We start from the raw sequence: 21,438 nt of genomic DNA on the forward strand, positions 1-21,438 counted from the left end.
GGTCTACTTAGCATATCATTTATTGAATGTCTATTTACATAACTCGTGTGGAGAAGTTATAGGACAATTTTATGAAAGGATCGGTGCTTCTCAAAGTTTGTTAGTAAGTCTAGAGCTACCTGGATCATATACTGGGATAATACTCAAGTCAAATTGTCGAACGAATTGAAGAGCTTGTTTACAAATGCTGAGAAAGACATTGTAAATGTAAATATCAAATTAGTAGGAACCTCATGAGAGTTGGATGCCTTGCTGCGTGTTGTGATGTGTTGCGATGTGTTGCGATGTCTCGTGATGTCTTGTTATGTCTATTAACTTCAAGATTTTGATGTCAAAGTTGAACACAATGACAGTTGGATGTCTTGCGATGTCTTGTTATGTGTTGTAATGTCTATCAAGATGTACAGGTCAAAGTTGAACACAATGAAATGCAGACTTCAGAACTTCATTGGTATATTAAAACGTGCTTGGAATCGTAATCGTCAGCCAAATGTACCATTTAAAAAACAAAAGATTGACTTGTGTATAAATGCCCTTGACTCAGTAATCGAAATCGAAATCGTTAATGTCCATTCAATGAAAATTATGTAATGAAGAAGCTTTTAATTGAATTGTCTCTTTATATCCTCATTATGTATAGAAGGTTTGGTTTTCCTCTCTCTAGCAGGTATCGAAATCGTCACAAAGCATCGAAAGTTTGGTTCCCACAGCTTTAAGCCACTCACCATATTGCTACAATCATCATGAAGAGTAGATTAAAGAGCGGCGCCCCGCCACGCCACCTTTTGTTCCTACGCCCTAATGACTTCTATCCAGCCTGATATCGCATGAGAATAAGAACACATGTAGCCTCCATCTTTTGAAGGGATACCACAGTCTGGGCGAAGAGCATATCAATAGAATCTTTCTGTTAGACATTTGTGATGTTCAAAGATCTTCTCAATGTTGTGTAGCCTAGTCTGTTGGAGTTTATCACAGTTGTGTCTACACAACAACATTGGTCATGATAACCTTTTGTCGTTCCTACATGTACAATATGGGAATACAAAACTTTTCTCTCGTATACATTACACACACAAAGAAACCGAAACAAAAAGTGGTGATGGCTTCTTGGCATGAAATCTTGGCAAAACATGTTCCTCACTAAGTCTGTACACGTGAAACTATCGGTCTCGACAATTAGCTCTAACATTTGGCTGAATCAAAAAGACTTAGAGTGAATAGATTTTAAAGAATCCTGTGTATTCTTAGATAAACTGATAGAAGCATGAAGGAACAGTGTTAGAATCAATCCAGTTGAATTCTTGAGATCATGGACAGTTGTGGATTAAATTTGGTCTAAATGTCTCTGGGGTTCTTTTTACTCTTTATTTGACAAACTTGTAAATTGTTTTTTTTATCACAAATCGTATTGCAAATTTAATAACTTTTGACACCAGATGTTTCATGTATTTAAATTCACTCACAATTCGGTGGTGTTAAACATAGTGAGTCCAAAAAGAGATGACTAAGTGATTCACAAAGTCATATAGTGATTCACAAAGTCATATAGTGATTCACAAAGTCATATAGTGATTCACAAAGTCATATAGTGATTCACAAAGTCATAGAGTGATTCACAAAGTCATATAGTGATTCACAAAGTCATGTAGTGAGTCACCGTCTAGAAATCTAAACCTGGATGACCTTCCCATTAAACTCCCAACCTTAGATATAGAGAAGATCTATATATCATGCTTTCAGCGCCTATCTTTACTTTTCATGATGTCACAAAGTTAACGCCATTTCCTATGTTTAAAAAAAAAAAAGACGCTTTTGAATTGTTTTGAGAGTCAGTGATTTATGTTAGCGTCAACTTAGCGTTACAGTCAAGAGAAGTAGAATCTCTCTCATTGGTTGGTTTGGATAACATAACTTCCTTGTAAGACCTCACCATGAGCAGTACACATTTCTCAGAACTTTACTTAAGTGAAAACAAAAATGTTTCCATTTCACTAAGTTAGATGACATTTCACTAAGTTAGTTGACTTTTCACTAAGTAAGTTGACATTTCACTAAGTAAGTTGACATTTCACTAAGTAAGTTGAGATTTCACTAAGTTAGTTGACATTTCACTAAGTTAGATGACATTTCACTAAGTTAGTTGACATTTCACTAAGTTAGATGACATTTCACTAAGTTAGTTGACATTTCACTAAGTAAGTTTAGATTTCACTAAGTTAGTTGACATTTCACTAAGTTAGATGACATTTCACTAAGTTAGATGACATTTCACTAAGTTAGATGACATTTCACTAAGTTAGTTGACATTTCACTAAGTAAGCTGACATTTCACTAAGTTAGTTGACATTTCACTAAGTAAGCTGACATTTCACTAAGTTAGTTGACATTTCACTAAGTAAGTTGAGATTTCACTTAGTTAGTTGACATTTCACTAAGTAAGCTGACATTTCACTAAGTTAGTTGGCATTTCACTTACAAAAAGAAAAGATTCAGAAATAGTTCAACATGGAAATGTTAGCAATAGCACTAATGCTACAGCACGCTAATGTCTAGTTTAGTCTTGGCTTACACGACGCTATTGTCTAGTTTTTTCTTATAGCACTTCTTTGTCTAGTTGTTATTTCTAAGAAATATATAACGCTGTACACACACATGAGTTTTACGAAGCTCAAAGACATTCCCATTCCAAGCAATTGAATATGTTCTATGTGGACAAATAATTAAAAGTCATCCACAATTGTGAGGTGTAGTGGTAAAGCACTTGTCTTCCGAATGGGGATACCGGGTTCGAAACTTAGCGAAGACTGTATTTTTGAATTTCGGGTTCATTAGGGCACCTCTGAGTCTCTAATGGGTACCTAACATTAGTTGGGGAAAAGTAAAGGCGGTTGGCAGTTGTGCTGGCTACACCCTCGTTAACCGTGGGCCACAGAAACAGATGACCTTTACATCATCTGCTCTATAGACCGCAGTGTCTGAAAAGGGAACTTAACTTACTTTACTGTAGTGATAAACATAAACACACAGACTATTTGACAGATGCGCCCAGATTTATAAACTGGTGATAGTTTGTCATTGAGTTGGTTGAGAGGCTGCTGTGACGGACTAGGAGCACCATACTACGTCATAGTGTTGTGTATTGGAATGATTCTGCTTTAGGTCCGCAGTTTTCTTCCTTTTTCTCCTGTTTAAGGTCGCCACAACCAACTTCAAGGGTCATGTCAGCATGTGTCACCATGATGTCCGATCTTGTGCCGCTGATGTAATCACAAAACTAGAGAGTTCAAAGCCTTGTTTAAAACACGAGGAAAGATAAAGGGGGTGGGGGTGGAAATAAAGATGGATGTTTGATTAAAGTCTGAAGCCTCAAAAAAACTAAATAACAAAAAAACAAAACAAAACAAAAAACACAAAGCTTGTCAGGGAAAGAACATCAAAGCATTGCCATATATTTCAATACTGCAGGAATAAGATCCCCTATTCCATTAAAATGCAAATAAATTTATTACCGCTGATTTACTAACTAATTTGTTAATTTTTGATTGGCTGATGAATTATCATCCAAGAATGGAAAGTAGGAGAGAAAAAAAAAACTGTGTAAGGGAATAAATCCATAATTACATCAACATCTCTCATTAGTAGCATTTCTTTCCCGTAATTGATACAAAAAAATTAATACCACTAAGTAATTAAATAATTAGTTATTTGTTTTAATGACTCATGTTTTATTTGGTATAATAAATAATTGTTTAAAGTTTCAACTTGATCCGATAATGGGTGTGGGTGAAAAATCCTGTACGAAAATTGCACTAGACAGACAGACAGTGAGTCGATACAAGCTTTGTAAAAATAGGCTTTCACTCTCACTGCCGCAAGGCGAGAATTATTTGGGATCATCATAAAATGTGGGCATTCCATTAGAAGCGAGTTATTTTGGTTGTAGCCTGTAAACTAAATACAGAACTATTGTTAAACTATATATTTTCAATATGTAATAATTTTCGTGCACTATTTTTTTTATAACAATGTAGAATCAAATTAAGCATCAGAATGTAAACATAGATCAGATTATGATGAATAATCTTTAGTATGAACATCTGCAATTTAAATATGCTGAGTAAATTCTAGGGCATGAAAAGTCAACTCCAAGGCTACATATAAATTAGACAGCTTCTATGAAGGACTTCTATATTCTTGATGGGGGAAAGAAAAGATATAAAAAAAAGTGTACAATTTCTATAAAATACACACGCAGATCTTTATATAAACAAACACACGAGGGGACTTCCGCTTTCACGCAGACATGAAATAACCCTGGTTGGATTCATACAGAAAATGTTTTATTTAAAAAAAAAAAACTATTTGAAAAAAGGCACACACAAAAAAAAAACAACAGACATCTTGTTTAATTACGACACTTACAAACACAGAAATGATAGGTGAAAGGTTAAATTGACCAGACAACTGCTTCCGGTGCACGCCACCTGCGCACTTCTTCACACGGGGTCTCTGATGAAAATAAATCTACGTCAGACGTTGGGTCGGGGATTGGAAGCTATCACTAAATAAAGGAGAACCCAACGAGATGTCGGGGGAACTCAAAACAAGGAATACACATTTTAGATTTTTAATATTTTGTGTTAATAATGAAATCTCCTAAGCATTGATTGACAACCGTGTTTTTTTTAAATATGATGTACATAAGGGAAGTTACTTGCCAAAAATCTGGAATTAAAGATAAAAAAAAAAACACGTTAAAAAGGCTTTGGGGCTCTCTTAAGAGTTACCAGACGACATTCGTGTTTTATTTATTCTTAGTTTTATCGTCAGACTTTTCTCTTTCTCTCTCTCTCTCTCTCTCTGTCTCTCTCTCTCTCTCTATCCCTTAAACTTTCTAGATTGTTCTTTTTCATTCCATCAAGTCTCAAATTATTTATCAAACCAAGCTTCTTGTTTTATTTTTCTTTTATTTTATAATTAAACGACTTTCCCACCCCCACCCATTTACATTGTTCTGTCCTCTTTCATCTCTCCTCTCTCTCTCTCCCTCTCTTTTTATGTCTAGGTCTCTCCGCTCTCTCTATGTCTCTCTTTATTTCTCTTGTTTATACCCTCGCTCTTCCCTCACTCTCTTCCCTTACTCTCTTCCCTCACTCTCCTCTCGTCCCTCACTCTCTTCCCTCACTCTCTTCTCTTCCCTCACTCTCCTCTCTTCCCTCACTCTCCTCTCTTCCCTCACTCTCTTCCCTCACTCTCCTCTTGTCCTTCACTCTCTTCCCTCACTCTCCTCTCTTCCCTCACTCTCTTCCCTCACTCTCGTCCCTCACTCTCGTCCCTCACTCTCTTCCCTCACTCACTTCCCTGACTCTCTTCCCTCACTCTCCTCCCTTCCCTCAATCTCCTATCTTCACTCAATCTCCTATCTTCACTCAATCTCCTCTCTTCCCTCACTCTCTTCCCTCACTCTCTTCTCTCACTCTCTTCCCTCACTCTCCTCTCTTCCCTTAATCTCCTCTATTCCCTCAATCTCCTCTCTTCCCTTACTCTCCTCTCTTCCCTCACTCTCCTCTCTTCCCTCACTCTCCTCTCTTCCCTCCCTCTCCTCTCTTTCTTCTTTTTAACTCTTTCTTACTCTTTCCATTAATCATCAGAAATTCTATTTGTGCATTAGTGTATTTCAGCCGTCAACCCCCTCTCTCATCAAATACTCTCTCAGCACTGACCAGCTCCCTCTCTCATCAAACACTCTCTCACCACTGACCAGCTCCCTCTCTCATCACTAGATAATAGAGTCTATCAACACTACCGACTCTCCTAAATCTACAGAAGTTATATCTCACTCTAACCCTAACTTCTCGTTCTTCCTTGCTTTTAACAACCGCTGATGACACGTCTTTCTTCTGTCTCAATACCTCTCCCCTTCCAGGCCAATATCCCCCTCCATGTCAAGATACTCGCCTTATTGAAAACTGCTGACGATAGAAGCGATCATAGCCCAGGGCAGTGGGATAACAGAACTAGTAGGTGAGGAGAGCTATGCTCGTACGCGTGTGTGTGAGCCAGTGTGCATGCGTGACCCCGAGAAGAACCTGGCCTGATCGCTTGTAGCTTCTGGGTTTTCCCCAAAAACTTTAATCGACTCATTCTTGAATCCCTTCCCTGGAATCTATTAGAAGTGAACTGCTCAGACAACAGGCTGCTTACCTTAGATTCAAGTGTAATGAGAATTACTTACGAAGATAAAGTGAGTTCTTAAGTTCTGATTCAATTAAGGACAAAAGATTGTGGGCTTGGAATGCTTGTTACCACAAAGAAAGAAAATACATAACAAACATAACATGGGGAGAGATAAATGGAAGGGAAAAATAGTTTGAAATTAATTAATTTTTTTTAAAGTGAAGATTGAAAATAAAAGAAAAATAGAAAGTAAAAAAAAAAAGTAGCAAAGAAAAGAAAATGGGTGAATACAGCTACGTAAGACTGAAAGGATAAAAAGAATGTGGTTGAATACAGCTACGTAAGACTGACAGGATAAAAAGAATGTGGTTGAATACAGCTACGTAAGACTGAAAGGATAAAAAGAATGTGGTTGAATACAGCTACGTAAGACTGACAGGATAAAAAGAATGTGGTTGAATACAGCTACGTAAGACTGACAGGATAAAAAGAATGTGGTTGAATACAGCTACGTAAGACTGACAGGATAAAAAGAATGTGGTTGAATACAGCTACGTAAGACTGACAGGATAAAAAGAATGTGGTTGAATACAGCTACGTAAGACTGACAGGATAAAAAGAATGTGGTTGAATACAGCTACGTAAGACTGACAGGATAAAAAGAATGTGGTTGAATACAGCTACGTAAGACTGACAGGATAAAAAGAAGAAAAAAAAAGGAAAGAAAGAAAAGTTTTAGTTAACAGACTTTTGAATTTCAGACAAAAAATGCCTTTGCCATTCTAGTACAAGAGAGGAATGTTCTGGAAGATTTCTTTACGTGAAATAAAACACGCAATCTTTTTTTTTTCTTTTTAATTACTGAAAAAAATGCACATTTGTGAACACTCTAAAATAGACACATATACATTTTTTTTTATGAGATCTACCTCAGAGCACGAGAGAACCATTCTGAATACAACAAGAGTAAAATTTGAGAAAAAAGATCTAGAGTTAATCCTTTTAGGATTATTAGGGAAAATTTTGTGGTTGTTGTTCTTTTCACACGAACTTTGTCCCAAGAAAATCAAAAGACGAACTACAGAAAAACAAACAAAAAAAGCATGTAGATCTATTTCATAAGTGTTTTGAAGACACATAGAGGCAAAACTTGTAAGGAAAGGATTCAAATACTCTACTATTAGATAGTCAGTAGTAAGGTTTACATTATTCCTCTATTAAATTTTATTTTAAATTTTAAATATATATATATATATAAATATAAATATCAAATAATGGTTGTATTGTGCTATAATCATGTTTGTTTTCTTTACATTTTTTACTATGAAGTTTTTTCTTGTTTTGTTTTGTTTTTTGTTGTTCTTTTTTTTTTTTTTTTGCTAGGCTTTTTAGATGTTATTTTCTTGCTTTAAAAACTAGCAAATAGCGAAATCCAGAAACCAAATAAAGTTGGTATCGTGTTTTTCTATATCCTTACTTCACATTTTTGTTTGTTTTGTTTTGGCACCGACCTGGTTCCCAGGTCATCGAGTGCTGTCTGCTGTATTAAGTCTATGTCAGTTGTCAGATAAACAACGCTTTAGAGTTAGACTGTCTGCCCCTCACTACGTCCTAGGTACTTTACAACAGGCACATGAACTAGCCTAGTCAGAACATGCAGGAAACTAAAACCGGTAGAGTTTCTCCCCCCTATCTGATCAATACGTCAAGGTATCTAATGTTCAAGAAAACGAATCAATAAAATGGTCCATGATATTAAGCATAACTTAATTGTTTTACTAGATACCAAAGATATTCTTGCTATTAGCCCGATCCGTAATATGTCTAATCTCCCGATCTGTCTTAATCATGCGGTGTTTTCAAAGCATGAAAAAAAAAGGAGTCACGAAAGAGTCAGAAAGAGAGGGAATTAGACAGTGCACTTTAGTTTTACAAAGTTTATATTAAGTAACTCTGTCTTGTAAAAAGTGTGTACACGTTATTTCTCCATCCCCCCTTCTCGTATCAAGTTAAAACTTCGCACAATTATTCAATAACATAGACAGACATGAATCAATAAAAAAAAGTAAGCAATAAATACTGGAAATTAATTATTTTGACTGATACCAACAAGGGAAACTAATCCTTCAGGTATTCACATATATGGCTCAATGTGAGTGGGTTTAGTCCATTTAAATAATTGTTAACGCTATTTCTCGCTCCGATCAAGATGATCCTTTCCAAAACTATTTTTGTACCTCATGAAACATGAATCAATGTGTCATGTAGTCAGTGGAATCACAACCCCTCTTTGCCCTGCTTCAACTAAATAGTGGCGTGAAATTTGAATCCAATCAGCTCCAACCTCTCATTACACTCCAGATCATTTCCATCGACAGTGTATACATTAGTCGAACTCACAAACCATTTTATTGAAATCAATCTTCGCATTTTGTTCACTTATGAAACTACTTGAAACGATATCGCCTCCTCTTTCCCCCCCCCCCCCCCCCCAACCGCAAATGAAACGAAACTCCTTCCCTGACAAGTGAGGTTTTGATCCCCAAATCTTTCAAAACAAAAGTCAACAGCTGGTCTGACTTGAACAGAAAGTAGACACCATATACAGAGAAAACCGAGCCTTGTGTTTTTCAGCCATTCAGAATAGAAGATTGGAGGAGGGCGAGCCTTGTTAGATCAGAAGTGAAAAGGCTTAGTAGTATTAGTACAAGAGGGCTTTAGTAGGATCATTAGTAAGGTGAAGGGGGGCTTATTAAGGTCAGCAGGAGGATAGCCAATTTAAATCAAAGTTTGGCGTGTCCAGTAAACCAGAAAGCTAAGCGAGTATTCAGAGATGTCTAAGATTAGTTTCGTATAAAGCTGCGCTTACAATGATAAGAAAAAAAAGGACAATTAGGCTTAGAATCTTATAAAAAAAATCTGTTGGCGATTTGAGATTAAAATGTGAGCGTTTCAAACAGCTCTCGTTGATGCATACACACACATACATATTCATATTTAAGATCAGTGTCTTCTGTCTAGTTAGATAAGCTGGTGTTAAACACCTTCAGTAAGTGCCAGGAAACAAAAAACATTTCAAATTGACGTGAAGGTTGAACTATTGATAGGCTCTGTAAGTCTCTGGATTTATGCAACTCGTGTGGAATGTGTTGCTGAGAGGTCAAGGCAGCTTGGCTATGACTTGGCCACTTAGCAAGGAGGGATTGAGTTCGGATCCAGACTCCAGCAGATACCCCCTATCTCCCCCCCCCCCCCCCACTGGTCCACACAAAAGATTGGACTATAACGCACTGTGCATGCTATAAAGTATGAATGCTTTTTAAAAATCCATTCAAAAAGACAAAGCTTATTAGAAAATCCGCACATACATCCATATCTCTAAATAATGCAGAAGTTATTTCCCTTAATCGATATCAAACAAAATAAATTTTTAATAATTAATTGACTAATTGGTTAATTTTTTTTTATTCATTCATGTTTTCTTAGGTAAAATAAATAATTGTTTCAAATTTCAACTTGATATAAACATGGGTGTAAGAGAAATAACGTGTACAAACTTTTTGCCAGACAAACAGGAAGACAGAGTCAGTTGATATGAGCTTTATTATAAAAAATGGATAGCCGACATTTGAAATAAAATTAAAGGCGGATAGTCGTTGAAATGACCACTTGACCAATGATTACCTTGTTGTGCTGGACATGTTACTCTCGCTAACCATTGAAGCAGATGACCCTTACTTCGTTTATCCCCTAGACCATAAAATCTTTAAGGGTTTGTTTTTCTTCAATGGCAACTGATTGCATTACGTGATACGTCTACTCGTGTTGACTACATTAGTTGAGACTTAATTAGCGTACGTAAATAAAACATGGAAATATAAAACAATCAGACTTAACATGATTGTAAAGATGGTAGAAACAATTAGACTTAACATGATTTTAAATATTGTAGAACAAACTGAGCAATCAAATCGAAAAGAACACTAAGACTGAAATTGGTTTGGCATTAAAAGGGGGGGGGGGGTCTAGCCACGTTCTTTGTACAACAAATAAAATACTGTCCCTGAAGTTGTATTCCCCCCCCCCCCTTTTTTTCCCCCTTTTAATTACATACACATTTGACATTTAATAAAACTAGATTAGCCAAATGATGACTAATAGACTCATAGTGAAACGAAAATAGAGACTAATTTAATTACACACCAAACATTCGCTTATCTTATAACTTATTAATAGCTTTTTTTTTTTTTTGTTTTTACCTGTGCAAAGTAAGGTAGCCGCCTCACCGTCGTGTAGTCCCAAAGAGGGTATTCAGGTGAAGCATTAGGTAATATTTTCATGTCACAACAATGCATGTAAATTGTATTCATACAGAGGGGTGGGGGAGGGGCAACCACTCTTCCTTTTGGAGTAGCGGATATAAAATGTGCTTGATACTGTGCTTGTAAATCAATGATTACCGCTCTTAGATATTACAACTAAATGTCTGTCAGACACAAAGATATTTTAAACTCATGGCCTTTTGACAAATAAACGCGATGCATATTCACTTGATCAACGTCTTGAGTATTAGTCATCGGAAATACCCAGAAATACCCAGGAGAAGTGAGATTATTTTTGCATTGTCAAGCCAAGATAATAGTGAAACAATGACTACTTTAAAGCAGTACAGAGGTTTAATATTGCCAACTCAAATTTTATAAATAAACTTTGCCTTGGAGATCCTAGATGAACACAATCTCAATTCCTATAAACTGTTGTAGAATCCTATCTTCACCTAGACTAGTCGATTAGTTCCAAAGCAAGGGTAGGGTAGGCCTATTGATATTTTGTCTATACTTGCTCAGAGTTTTAATTTTGTTTTTTAGACTCTTCTAGTATAAGTGTATTCGTTCATGGGCGTTGATTCTACATTCCCTGAGAGGGCTCTTGTGGAGATATTTAAATATCTAGCATTTGCCCCCTCGATAACAAGTTAGAAAAGCAGCTCCCGTAAAGGAGTTATTTAGGATGTCAACTATAGGCATAGGGATAACATCTCGAAAGTAGCAGGTTAAAATAGGTAATCAAGTTGCAGGGTAGGATAGGGCGGTAATAGCAGGGTAAAATAGGTAATCAAGTTGCAGGGTAGAATTGGGCGGTAATAGCAGGGTAAAATAGGTAATCAAGTTGCAGGGTAGAATTGGGCGGTAATAGCAGGGTAAAATAGGTAATCAAGTTGCAGGGTAGAATTGGGCGGTAATAGCAGGGTAAAATAGGTAATCAAGTTGCAGGGTAGAATAGGGCGGTAATAGCAGGGTAAAATAGGTAATCAAGTTGCAGGGTAGAATAGGGCGGTAATAGCAGGGTAAAATAGGTAATCAAGTTGCAGGGTAGAATAGGGCGGTAATAGCAGGGTAAAATAGGTAATCAAGTTGCAGGGTAGAATTGGGCGGTAATAGCAGGGTAAAATAGGTAATCAAGTTGCAGGGTAGAATTGGGCGGTAATAGCAGGGTAAAATAGGTAATCAAGTTGCAGGGTAGAATTGGGCGGTAATAGCAGGGTAAAATAGGTAATCAAGTTGCAGGGTAAAATTGGGCGGTAATAGCAGGGTAAAATAGGTAATCAAGTTGCAGGGTAGAATAGGGCGGTAATAGCAGGGTAAAATAGGTAATCAAGTTGCAGGGTAGAATAGGGCGGTAATAGCAGGGTAAAATAGGTAATCAAGTTGCAGGGTAGAATAGGGCGGTAATAGCAGGGTAAAATAGGTAATCAAGTTGCAGGGTAGAATAGGGCGGTAATAGCAGGGTAAAATAGGTAATCAAGTTGCAGGGTAAAATAGGGCGGTAATAGCAGGGTAAAATAGGTAATCAAGTTGCAGGGTAGAATAGGGCGGTAATAGCAGGGTAAAATAAGTAGGCAAGTTGCAGGGTAAAATAGGTAGGCAAGTAGCAGGGTAAAATAGGTAGGCAAGTAGCAGGGTAAAATAGGTAGGCAAGTTGCAGGGTAGAATAGGTAGGCAAGTTGCAGGGTAAAATAGGTAGGCAAGTTGCAGGGTAAAATAGGTAGGCAAGTTGCAGGGTAAAATAGGTAGGCAAGTTGCAGGGTAAAATAGGTAGGCAAGTTGCAGGGTAAAATAGGTAGGCAAGTAGCAGGGTAAAATAGGTAGGCAAGTAGCAGGGTAAAATAGGTAGGCAAGTAGCAGGGTAAAATAGGTAGGCAAGTAGAAGGGTAGAATAGGGCGGCAAGTTGCAGGGTAAAATAGGTAGGCAAGTAGCAGGGTAAAATAGGTAGGCAAGTTGCAGGGTAGAATAGGGAAGTAATAGCAGGGTAAAATAGGTTGGCAAGTCGCAGGGAAACATGTTTTTAAAAAATGTTTTAAATGTTTTGGATGTTCCTTCGATGTTTAAAATAATTTACTTCCTAGTCCAAACCTCCCGCAGGACTTCGGGGGATGGGAGCGGGCAGGGTTTGAACCCGGGACCATCGATAAACCCGAATGACAGTCCAGCGCGCAAACCGCACGACCAGGTAGCCATCCAAATAAAATAGGTAGACAGGTAGGAGGGTGTATAGGTAGTTAAGTAGGTGGGTATAAAAGTAAGCAGATAAGAAAGAGGTTGAAAAGACAGTAAGTTAAAAGGTAGATGAGTAGGCAGGTAAGTGGTAGGGAAGATATTTAGGCAAGTAAGATGGTAGATAGGTAGGCAGATAAGTGGTAGGGAAGATATTTAGGTAAGTAAGATGGTAGATAGGTAGGCAGGTAAGTGGTAGGGAAGATATTTAGGCAAGTAAGATGGTAGATAGGTTGGCAGATAAGTGGTAGGGAAGATATTTAGGCAAGTAAGATGGTAGATAGGTAGGCAGATAAGTGGTAGGGAAGATATTTAGGTAAGTAAGATGGTAGATAGGTAGGTAGGTAAAGTGTATGGTAAATAGCTAGCTAGATACGTAGGAATGTAAATGTGTAGACAGGTTAGTAGGAGGGTACATAACTAGGCAAGTAAGACGGTAGCTACAAATGAGCGCTGGAACAATTACTCACCTAAAGAGACTACCAGCACCACAGCCAAGACCCAGAGGTTAAGACAGACTAGAGTGACCTTTGCCACAGTGACCATGGATCGTAACATACTCCTTAGTAGTCGCAGTAATAACCGCTGGGAGGGGCTACATTTTTCTGTGGAGACACAAAGATTAAGTGGTCAGTTCAGTGACTCATTGTTCATCTATCAATAGATCGCAGAAGATTCTTTATTCACATACGATTTACAAAAGACAGACTAGGTTCTCAGGTACTCTCCTTAAAGCGAAACAATAAGGGAAGATAGTTCAGTAAACTTGTGAAATGAGTCGCTAGATTTCTTGAAAATATTCAAAATAATATCCAATCTCGAGCTAGGAAAACTAAGCTGTCCTAGTCAGGTTTAAATGAAGAAACAATGCTTATGTACAAATGATGCCATAGAACTTAGAGAACGATAAGAGATATGTTTTAAGACAATAGATACACATTAGGACTCATTTACTATATTGAAGAAACAATGCTTATGTACAAATGATGCCATAGAACTTAGAGAATGATAAGAGATATGTTTTAAGACAATAGATACACATTAGGACTCATTTACTATATTATATTATAGATACTTAATGACAATGGACGTCATTCACCAATCGTAAACAAACAACATTTAGCCACGTGATAATATTGATAAAACAATGGAAAAAAAACTGTCACGTGACAGCCTGGGTGTATTACGTAATTTGTATAGAAGAGATAGAGAACCACGTGGCTAAATGTTGTTTGTTTACGATGGGCGGATGAGGTCCATTTGTAGGACAAGAGACATACGCTGGGACATTGGCTGTATACTAGCGCAATAGAGACACATTGCTCACGCTCTAGGACATCACATGGGTATTCATCAAGCTAGACTAAGGACGTTACACACGTTAGGGTTACGTCACACCAAAGATAATCTACCGCAGTAAGAATAAGTTACTTCTGTAAATACAGCCTACACATTATCACAGCAGAAGTCGGCGTTTTAATGATGGCTAATCAAAAGAGAAATGTTCCCTTTACATCAAAGTATTAAAGTTGATCACTCAAAATGAACGAGAGTTTTCACAGATAGCACTAATTTATCCGAAATGGTAAGAGTCACTTTTTTTTTAGAATTGGCTTATCACAATGCGTGTATCACGTGAGAAACGAGCTTATCACTTTCTAAGTATCATTGTTGGAACGAACACGACAGTTGAAGTATCGAATTCAGAACGAGATGATTACACTGTAGGTATTACTTATGGAACGTGCTCTTCACAATACAAGTATCTTACCAGAACAGAACAATAGTACTTCAAATGTTGAGAAGTTACCTATTACTTACTTCCACCATCTGACCATCACCTAAGCAGACCAGTATTGTAAATAGTCCGACCTGAGTGACCATCCGACCTGAATGACCATCTTGCCCTCTCCTTCCACATCTGGTCTGCATTCAAATTGCTTGTTTGAAAACAAAATTCACGTCCCAGGTCGGAAGCTGCTCACCGTGAGCGCCCCCACGCTACATCGTCACGCTATACTCCCCTCCTCCACCAACCTCACCCCCCCCCCCCCCAGGTAAACATGCCTGGCGCATCTAACCGAAACCCCGCGTCTGGTAGAATTTCATTCCATGTCTTGTATAGCTAAAGAGAATGGCCAAAAAAAAAAAAAAGAAGGAAAGATGTAGCGTGCCTGGCTAGAGCAGCGTAGAGAAGCGGCTACAGGGTTAGTGTAGATCTGCTAATGCTGTCATTTTCTTTTTGTTATTTGAGGCAATGTTGATAACACACAAATAATGTTAATTGAATGCAACACTTCTTTCAGATCGGATTACAAAATTGTTACATGTAAACTTCTCAATTAATGAAGTCTTACATCTGTGGGAGCTTAGTTGACTAATGACCTCATGGTTCTATTAGGAAACAAGAGTGGTAGTTTTAATTTAATAAAATCTGATTCATTTCTCTCTTAGTTCGGCAAGCTATCAGTAACACGCAAATAATATAAATCCTTACACATTTCAAAACCTTTTACTATACAGATTTTTTTTCTCAATATTGTTATTATTGCTTCATACCTCAACTTTGTTTTTCCTGTTCATTTCTGTTTCATATGCGCTAACATCAATACTTATTTATTATGTTTGATTTAGCATGTTATTATACAACCACAATTTAAAAATATGAAACATTCGAATACAGATATAGATCTACATGTAGGTTTTATATAGGTTTTTTATGTGGATATTAATGATTATTTTAGGTTTATGAAAATATGTTTTGACTACAGCTTTTTACAATTATTTATTTAATTTGAAACATACGAGGCATTGAGTCTATCACTAATATACAATAATTAAACTTCCATTTAGAGGGAACTAAGCCATGAAAAACAAATGCACATCATAACACGCACATCTCCATTTGTTGTACTTAGAGCCCTCGGGGAAACAATGCCTGAGGGGAACTCGTTTCTCGTTCTTTTACCCTTCAGTTTATCGTCTTGACATCTGATACTGTTTTAGTGGTTTAATTAGATTAGTTTAATTGTTGGGTCATGGATTGGTTGGGTAATAGAAAGGATTGGGTCATGGATTGACTAGGTAATAGAAAGGATTGGGTCATGGATTGACTAGGTAATAGAAAGGATTGGGTCACGGATTGATTAGGTAATAGAAAGGATTGGGTCATGGATTGACTAGGTAATAGAAAGGATTGGGTCACGGAATGACTAGATAATAGAAAGGATTTGGTCATGGATTGACTAGGTAATAGAAAGGATTGGGTCATGGATTGACTAGATAATAGAAAGGATTGGGTCATGGATTGGCTGGGTAATAGAAAGGATTGGGTCATGGATTGACTAGGTAATAGAAAGGATTGGGTCACGGATTGACTAGGTAATAGAAAGGATTGGGTCACGGATTGACTAGGTAATAGAAAGGATTGGGTCACGGATTGACTAGGTAGTAGAAAGGATTGGGTCACGGATTGACTGGGTAATAGAAAGGATTGGGTCACGGATTGACTAGGTAATAGAAAGGATTGGGTCACGGATTGACTAGGTAATAGAAAGGATTGGGTCACGGATTGACTAGGTAATAGAAAGGATTGGGTCACGGATTGACTAGGTAATAGAAAGGATTGGGTCATGGATTGACTAGGTAATAGAAAGGATTGGGTCACGGATTGACTAGGTAATAGAAAGGATTGGGTCACGGATTGACTAGGTAATAGAAAGGATTGGGTCATGGATTGACTAGGTAATAGAAAGGATTGGGTCACGGATTGACTAGGTAATAGAAAGGATTGGGTCATGGATTGACTAGGTAATAGAAAGGATTGGGTCACGGATTGACTAGGTAATAGAAAGGATTGGGTCATGGATTGACTAGGTAATAGAAAGGATTGGGTCATGGATTGACTAGGTAATAGAAAGGATTGGGTCATGGATTGACTAGGTAATAGAAAGGATTGGGTCATGGATTGACTAGGTAATAGAAAGGATTGGGTCATGGATTGACTAGGTAATAGAAAGGATTGGGTCATGGATTTATAAGAAAAGGAGACAACTGGGTTATACGTATCAAGAGTTTAATGTTGAAGTATACAAGTGTGTAAATCAGCAGACATGGGTAGTGGGGTGTGTAAACTACATACATACAAACGTCACGCATTCAAATTTCATACACACACGTCATTATGTAACATTTACCCAATAGAGCTAGTATACATCTAATCAATTATGAGTTCTAGGCCATGACGTTTTGAATGTATTTATATATATTTTTTGACATAAATCAAAGAGTTCTTGTCGTAAAGGGAGGCAAACAAACAGAAAGATCTGTGTTTCATGTTGAATATAAATATTTGATGTCCAGATAACATTTGATAAATATTGGAATTAAAGATTAGCCGATATGAAAACAGTGCACACACACACCAATGGGCAAGGTCAATAGTCAATGAAAAAATGTAATAATACTAAGTATATCAAAGCCATTCCCCTTTATAGACACGTACGTATTGTAGAACGTTAATGTGACATGACAAAATATACTTTAGAGTTGCAGATAATCAATCTACTCCCTAGGGACCCTAGTCCAAACCTCCTGCAAGACCACATGGGATGGCAGTGGGTAGGGTATGGACCTACGGCCATCGAGACAACCCAACGACAATCCTACATTGGTTTAGTTATACTAGCTGCTTTGGGCGGCAACAATCCAACGACTGACCAACAAGACCTACATTATTTGAATTGAACGTATGTTGGAGGGTAAGTATTGCTCAAATTAAAATGACATTTAAGAATTCAGAGCACAGATAGTCGTACTTTAAAGCCTGTCTGTACAAATCTTTATGATAGTTATTGTATACAAAGAAAAAGAGCCTTTATATCAAAACGTTAGCCAGATATCATATTTGTTGATTAGTGCATCCAGTATGAGCATGATAAATATTCATTAGGCTTATGTTGTAATAATGAATGTAGAAAGCCCAAAAGGAGACAGTAATTTGAGATGTTCATTTGCTATGACAAGTAATTTTAAGGTTTGAAATGTAAGCATTAGGCCTAGTCGTCCTCTGAGAAGATCACATATGTTGTGTGTGTGTGTGTGTGTGAAAGGGAGAGAAGTGGTGGGGTATTAGGGAGCAAGGGCAGACAATGGTTATGTCAGCGTTAGATGTGTCTAAATATGTAAGTCACAGCTGGGGCTGCGTAGTCAAGGGAGATGTAATATTCCCCATTGCTCTTCGGACTTCAAGACAAATACTTATTATAAACATATTAGAAAGTATTCTGGTTACCGTTGTCTTAATGGAACAAAACTTTTAATAATATCTTTATGTTTTAAATGTCATAAGAACTATTTAGGCTATGCTGATAACACATGTGTCATGTATAATGCAACACTTGAAAAAAAAGAAAGAAAGAATGAGAACAAGAGGTAATAAAATTAAAGAAAGTTTTGTAGTACGATGATGATAACGCCATTGTGCTGACATCGTCGCTTTACACTATTTGCATTATTTTATAAAAGATTTTTTTAAATTCATTTCCTTATGACAAAGAGGACACAATTATAATTTAATGTCGGTATGCGACCATTCTTTCTATAGCCACGTCCAATGACAGAAGGGCTACAGGAAACATACACTTCATGGATACATTATAGGCTAATGTCCTAGTTTTTAGAAAAGAACTTTATTGTCGGACGTAGTTGCCATGGTAACAAAGCTAATGTACTCATTGTTGCCACGTGAAGGTGGGTGACTCTTAGTCGGGATTTAAAAGGGAGTCCAAGGTTCCAGCCGAATCTAATCGCTGGCTAATTGGAGATAATTGACTTTCTTGATGGAGATTGATGAATGAAGATGGACCATTGGGTTTCAAATAACCATTGACTATTTGGTACTCTATTTAAATATAAGGTTTCATGTATAATTTAAACATTTTGTATCTCTAGTAAGTAGGTCGATATCTCGAATGTAAAGAATGTCAAGTAACAAACTATACATAATTTACATAAGGAGCACAAAATACATTTTAAAAATTAAAAAACAAAATCATTCCCTACATATAGACCTACAACAATTTAAAAAGATTTATCATCATTTTGAAGGCTATAATATGATATAGAATACAACTATAACAAGGTATATAACAACACTATAAAAAGACATAAAAATAATGCAATATAAATCTATGATATAAAATACGGCAATAAAATATATAACACTTCTATAACATGATATAGACCTATGTCACAGCTATGGCAAGGTATACAAAACGACTATAACAAAATGTGTATGTATATATATATATATATATATATATATATATATATATATATATAATATAAACATATATATATTTATATATTTATATATATATATATATATATATATATAGAGAGAGAGAGAGAGAGAGAGAGATAGATAGATAGATAGATATAACACGATTGTAACAATATATATGCCTAGAGCAAGTCATACAAAACGACCATACGAAGAGAAAGGTGTTAAAAAAACGATTATCAAAAGGTAAATGAATAGAGTGTTTTTTTACCGTATTTACAAACAGTAGGGCCTACTTCACATGAATTCAACAGCTACTGTTGATACATTAAGAAACTATTTGTCACACAATGATATCCACGCAAAGCACACACACACCCTGTCACGAATAGTGTCCTGTATTCTAAATAGTCCAAACAAAAATAGTCTCCACCTTTTCCCACGTTTGTGTGGGAGACAAACTTGTCTAGTTGCGGCCCACCTTTAGACAGCGAGCGCTCGGAGTGTGATCGAATGTAACAACGGTGACGCCTTCAAAACGAAGCTGTGTTATCATTCTGTTACACCCGTGAAGAGGAGTTCGAACCCCACGAGCCTGGATAGATATCTTTGTGTTGCTATCAGTCTAGGCGTGACCAATGCATAACCTGTGCACTTAGGACTAGATCTAGATGGTTAACAATTTAACCAATGTTTTTTTTTAGTACACAATCTGTAGACACAAGTAGGTAAATAACTGAAACACACACACACACACATATATATATATAATCGAGTGGGGAGAAACATGTTCATATTTCGCTCACTTGAAATGTAGGTGTGTGTGTGTGTGTGTACAAAGTCAAACCCCACCCTCCCGCGCCGTTCTCTCTCTCTCACACACACACACACACATACACACCCACCCACATTACTGTGTCTATCCTTTCCCTCTTCACCTTACATGTTAAAACATTTTTTTTTTATTCGGGAAAAAACAACAACTTCACGCTAGACAAGCCTTGCTGTAAGACCTCTAAAAAGCGAGTCTTTTAAAACTAGTGTACCTCACAAAACGAAACTACGATTGTTATAAGTAAACTAGTCGACCGGCTGCGTAGCATACGCCGCTATTTTACAGGGCCGGCCTTAGATAACCGCAGTGGGCTCCGCACTTATACGACCGCAGTGGGCCCCGCACTTTCATAGGACCCGCTCTTATTCAAGGTATATACATTATTTAAATTAAACCATTATATAGCTTATATTAGATTTCCCGTGGCCTCCTGTCGATTTATCAGGAGCTCCTGAAAATCTCCTGAAATTGCAAAATATACGAAAAAGTCCTGGAAATATTCGGAAATTATTAAAATCTTTAGAAAACTCATACGAATCTCCTGAAATATATAGACAAAAATTGTCATTTTGGGGTGTCATTCAAAATGGAAAACGCCAATCCTACGCGCGATAAATTAAAACGGCATTATGCATTAGCCGTAATTGTGTAATCTGGTGAAAGAAGCTTCTTGTGCCTCAAGGTAATGAAGAGTTACTTGAAATCAACTATTCTCGTAGATTGATTGAAACATTTGGTAATTCTTGCTATTGAGCGTGATCTATGTAGGAAACAGAATTATTATGATAGACTGTATGACTTCGCTACACGCAAGGCTCGTAAAGTAATTCTGTACGTAAAAAAGAATGAATAAAATGCAAAGACGAATTTATTTTCTAAAACAAACTCTTAAATTTCACAAATTATCCGTATCCCTACTCAAACTTGGCCCCGCGAAATCCGTTTCGCATAGGGCCCCACAACGGTCGAGTCCGGCTCTGCTTTTAAGTGAAGGTTGAATACAAAGTAGATTACTGGTTCTCCCCTCGCCCCTCTTTTTTCGCCGCTACTTGAGGTAGAAATAAAAAAAAGAGTGATTTTTCTTGGTCACAACGGTCCGGCCCTGTTATTTAGTGACGGGTGATTACTACTTGTTCTTTCCCACCCCCTCTTTTTTTTCCTGGCGTAACTCTAGTTCGTCCGACTTGCGGAAATAAAAGAGTGATCTTTCCTTTACTTCTTGCTTGCGTATCCAAACTCTTGAGCCATGAAGAGAATTATAGAGAGAGAGATAAATCATATTAAAATATAATAGTTTATTCACTTTAGATTATGTGTTTACGATGTTAAAGTGAAAATGAATAAAACTGAATTGAAATACTTATTTCAGGTATGTAACATAAGAACTTGTAGACTTATAAGCTACTGTAAATAGAATATATATAACACTACTCCACTCATATATTACAGAAATTTTAAACACTTTTCAAGTTCTTTTAAAGAAATGTATAAGAAAAGGTCTTTTTACTACACTAAGACGGTCATTCATAAAATAATACAAATGAGAATATAAGTAAATATACCAGGCAAAAAATGAACACTGAGG

At 36.9% G+C, this 21,438-nt stretch overlaps 1 protein-coding gene across 6 annotated transcripts in view; it reads right to left on the bottom strand.

Annotated features, from left to right (window-relative positions):
• The window catches only part of LOC106065209 (carbohydrate sulfotransferase 11-like), an 84,682-nt gene that overhangs the window by 18,869 nt on the left and 44,375 nt on the right, over window positions 1-21,438 (bottom strand). For 2 of the 6 annotated variants that reach the window (XM_056003475.1, XM_056003476.1), the window contains exon 2: window positions 13,206-13,340. The exons of 1 other annotated variant lie outside the window; for it this stretch is intronic. In XM_056003475.1, coding sequence (XP_055859450.1) covers window positions 13,206-13,340 — 135 coding nt within the window. 3 more of the 6 variants (XM_056003478.1, XM_056003477.1, XM_056003479.1) reach the window with 3 other exon arrangements.

This window comes from Biomphalaria glabrata, chromosome 11 (assembly GCF_947242115.1).
Source record: "Biomphalaria glabrata chromosome 11, xgBioGlab47.1, whole genome shotgun sequence".
NCBI classification, from domain to species: domain Eukaryota; kingdom Metazoa; phylum Mollusca; class Gastropoda; family Planorbidae; genus Biomphalaria; species Biomphalaria glabrata.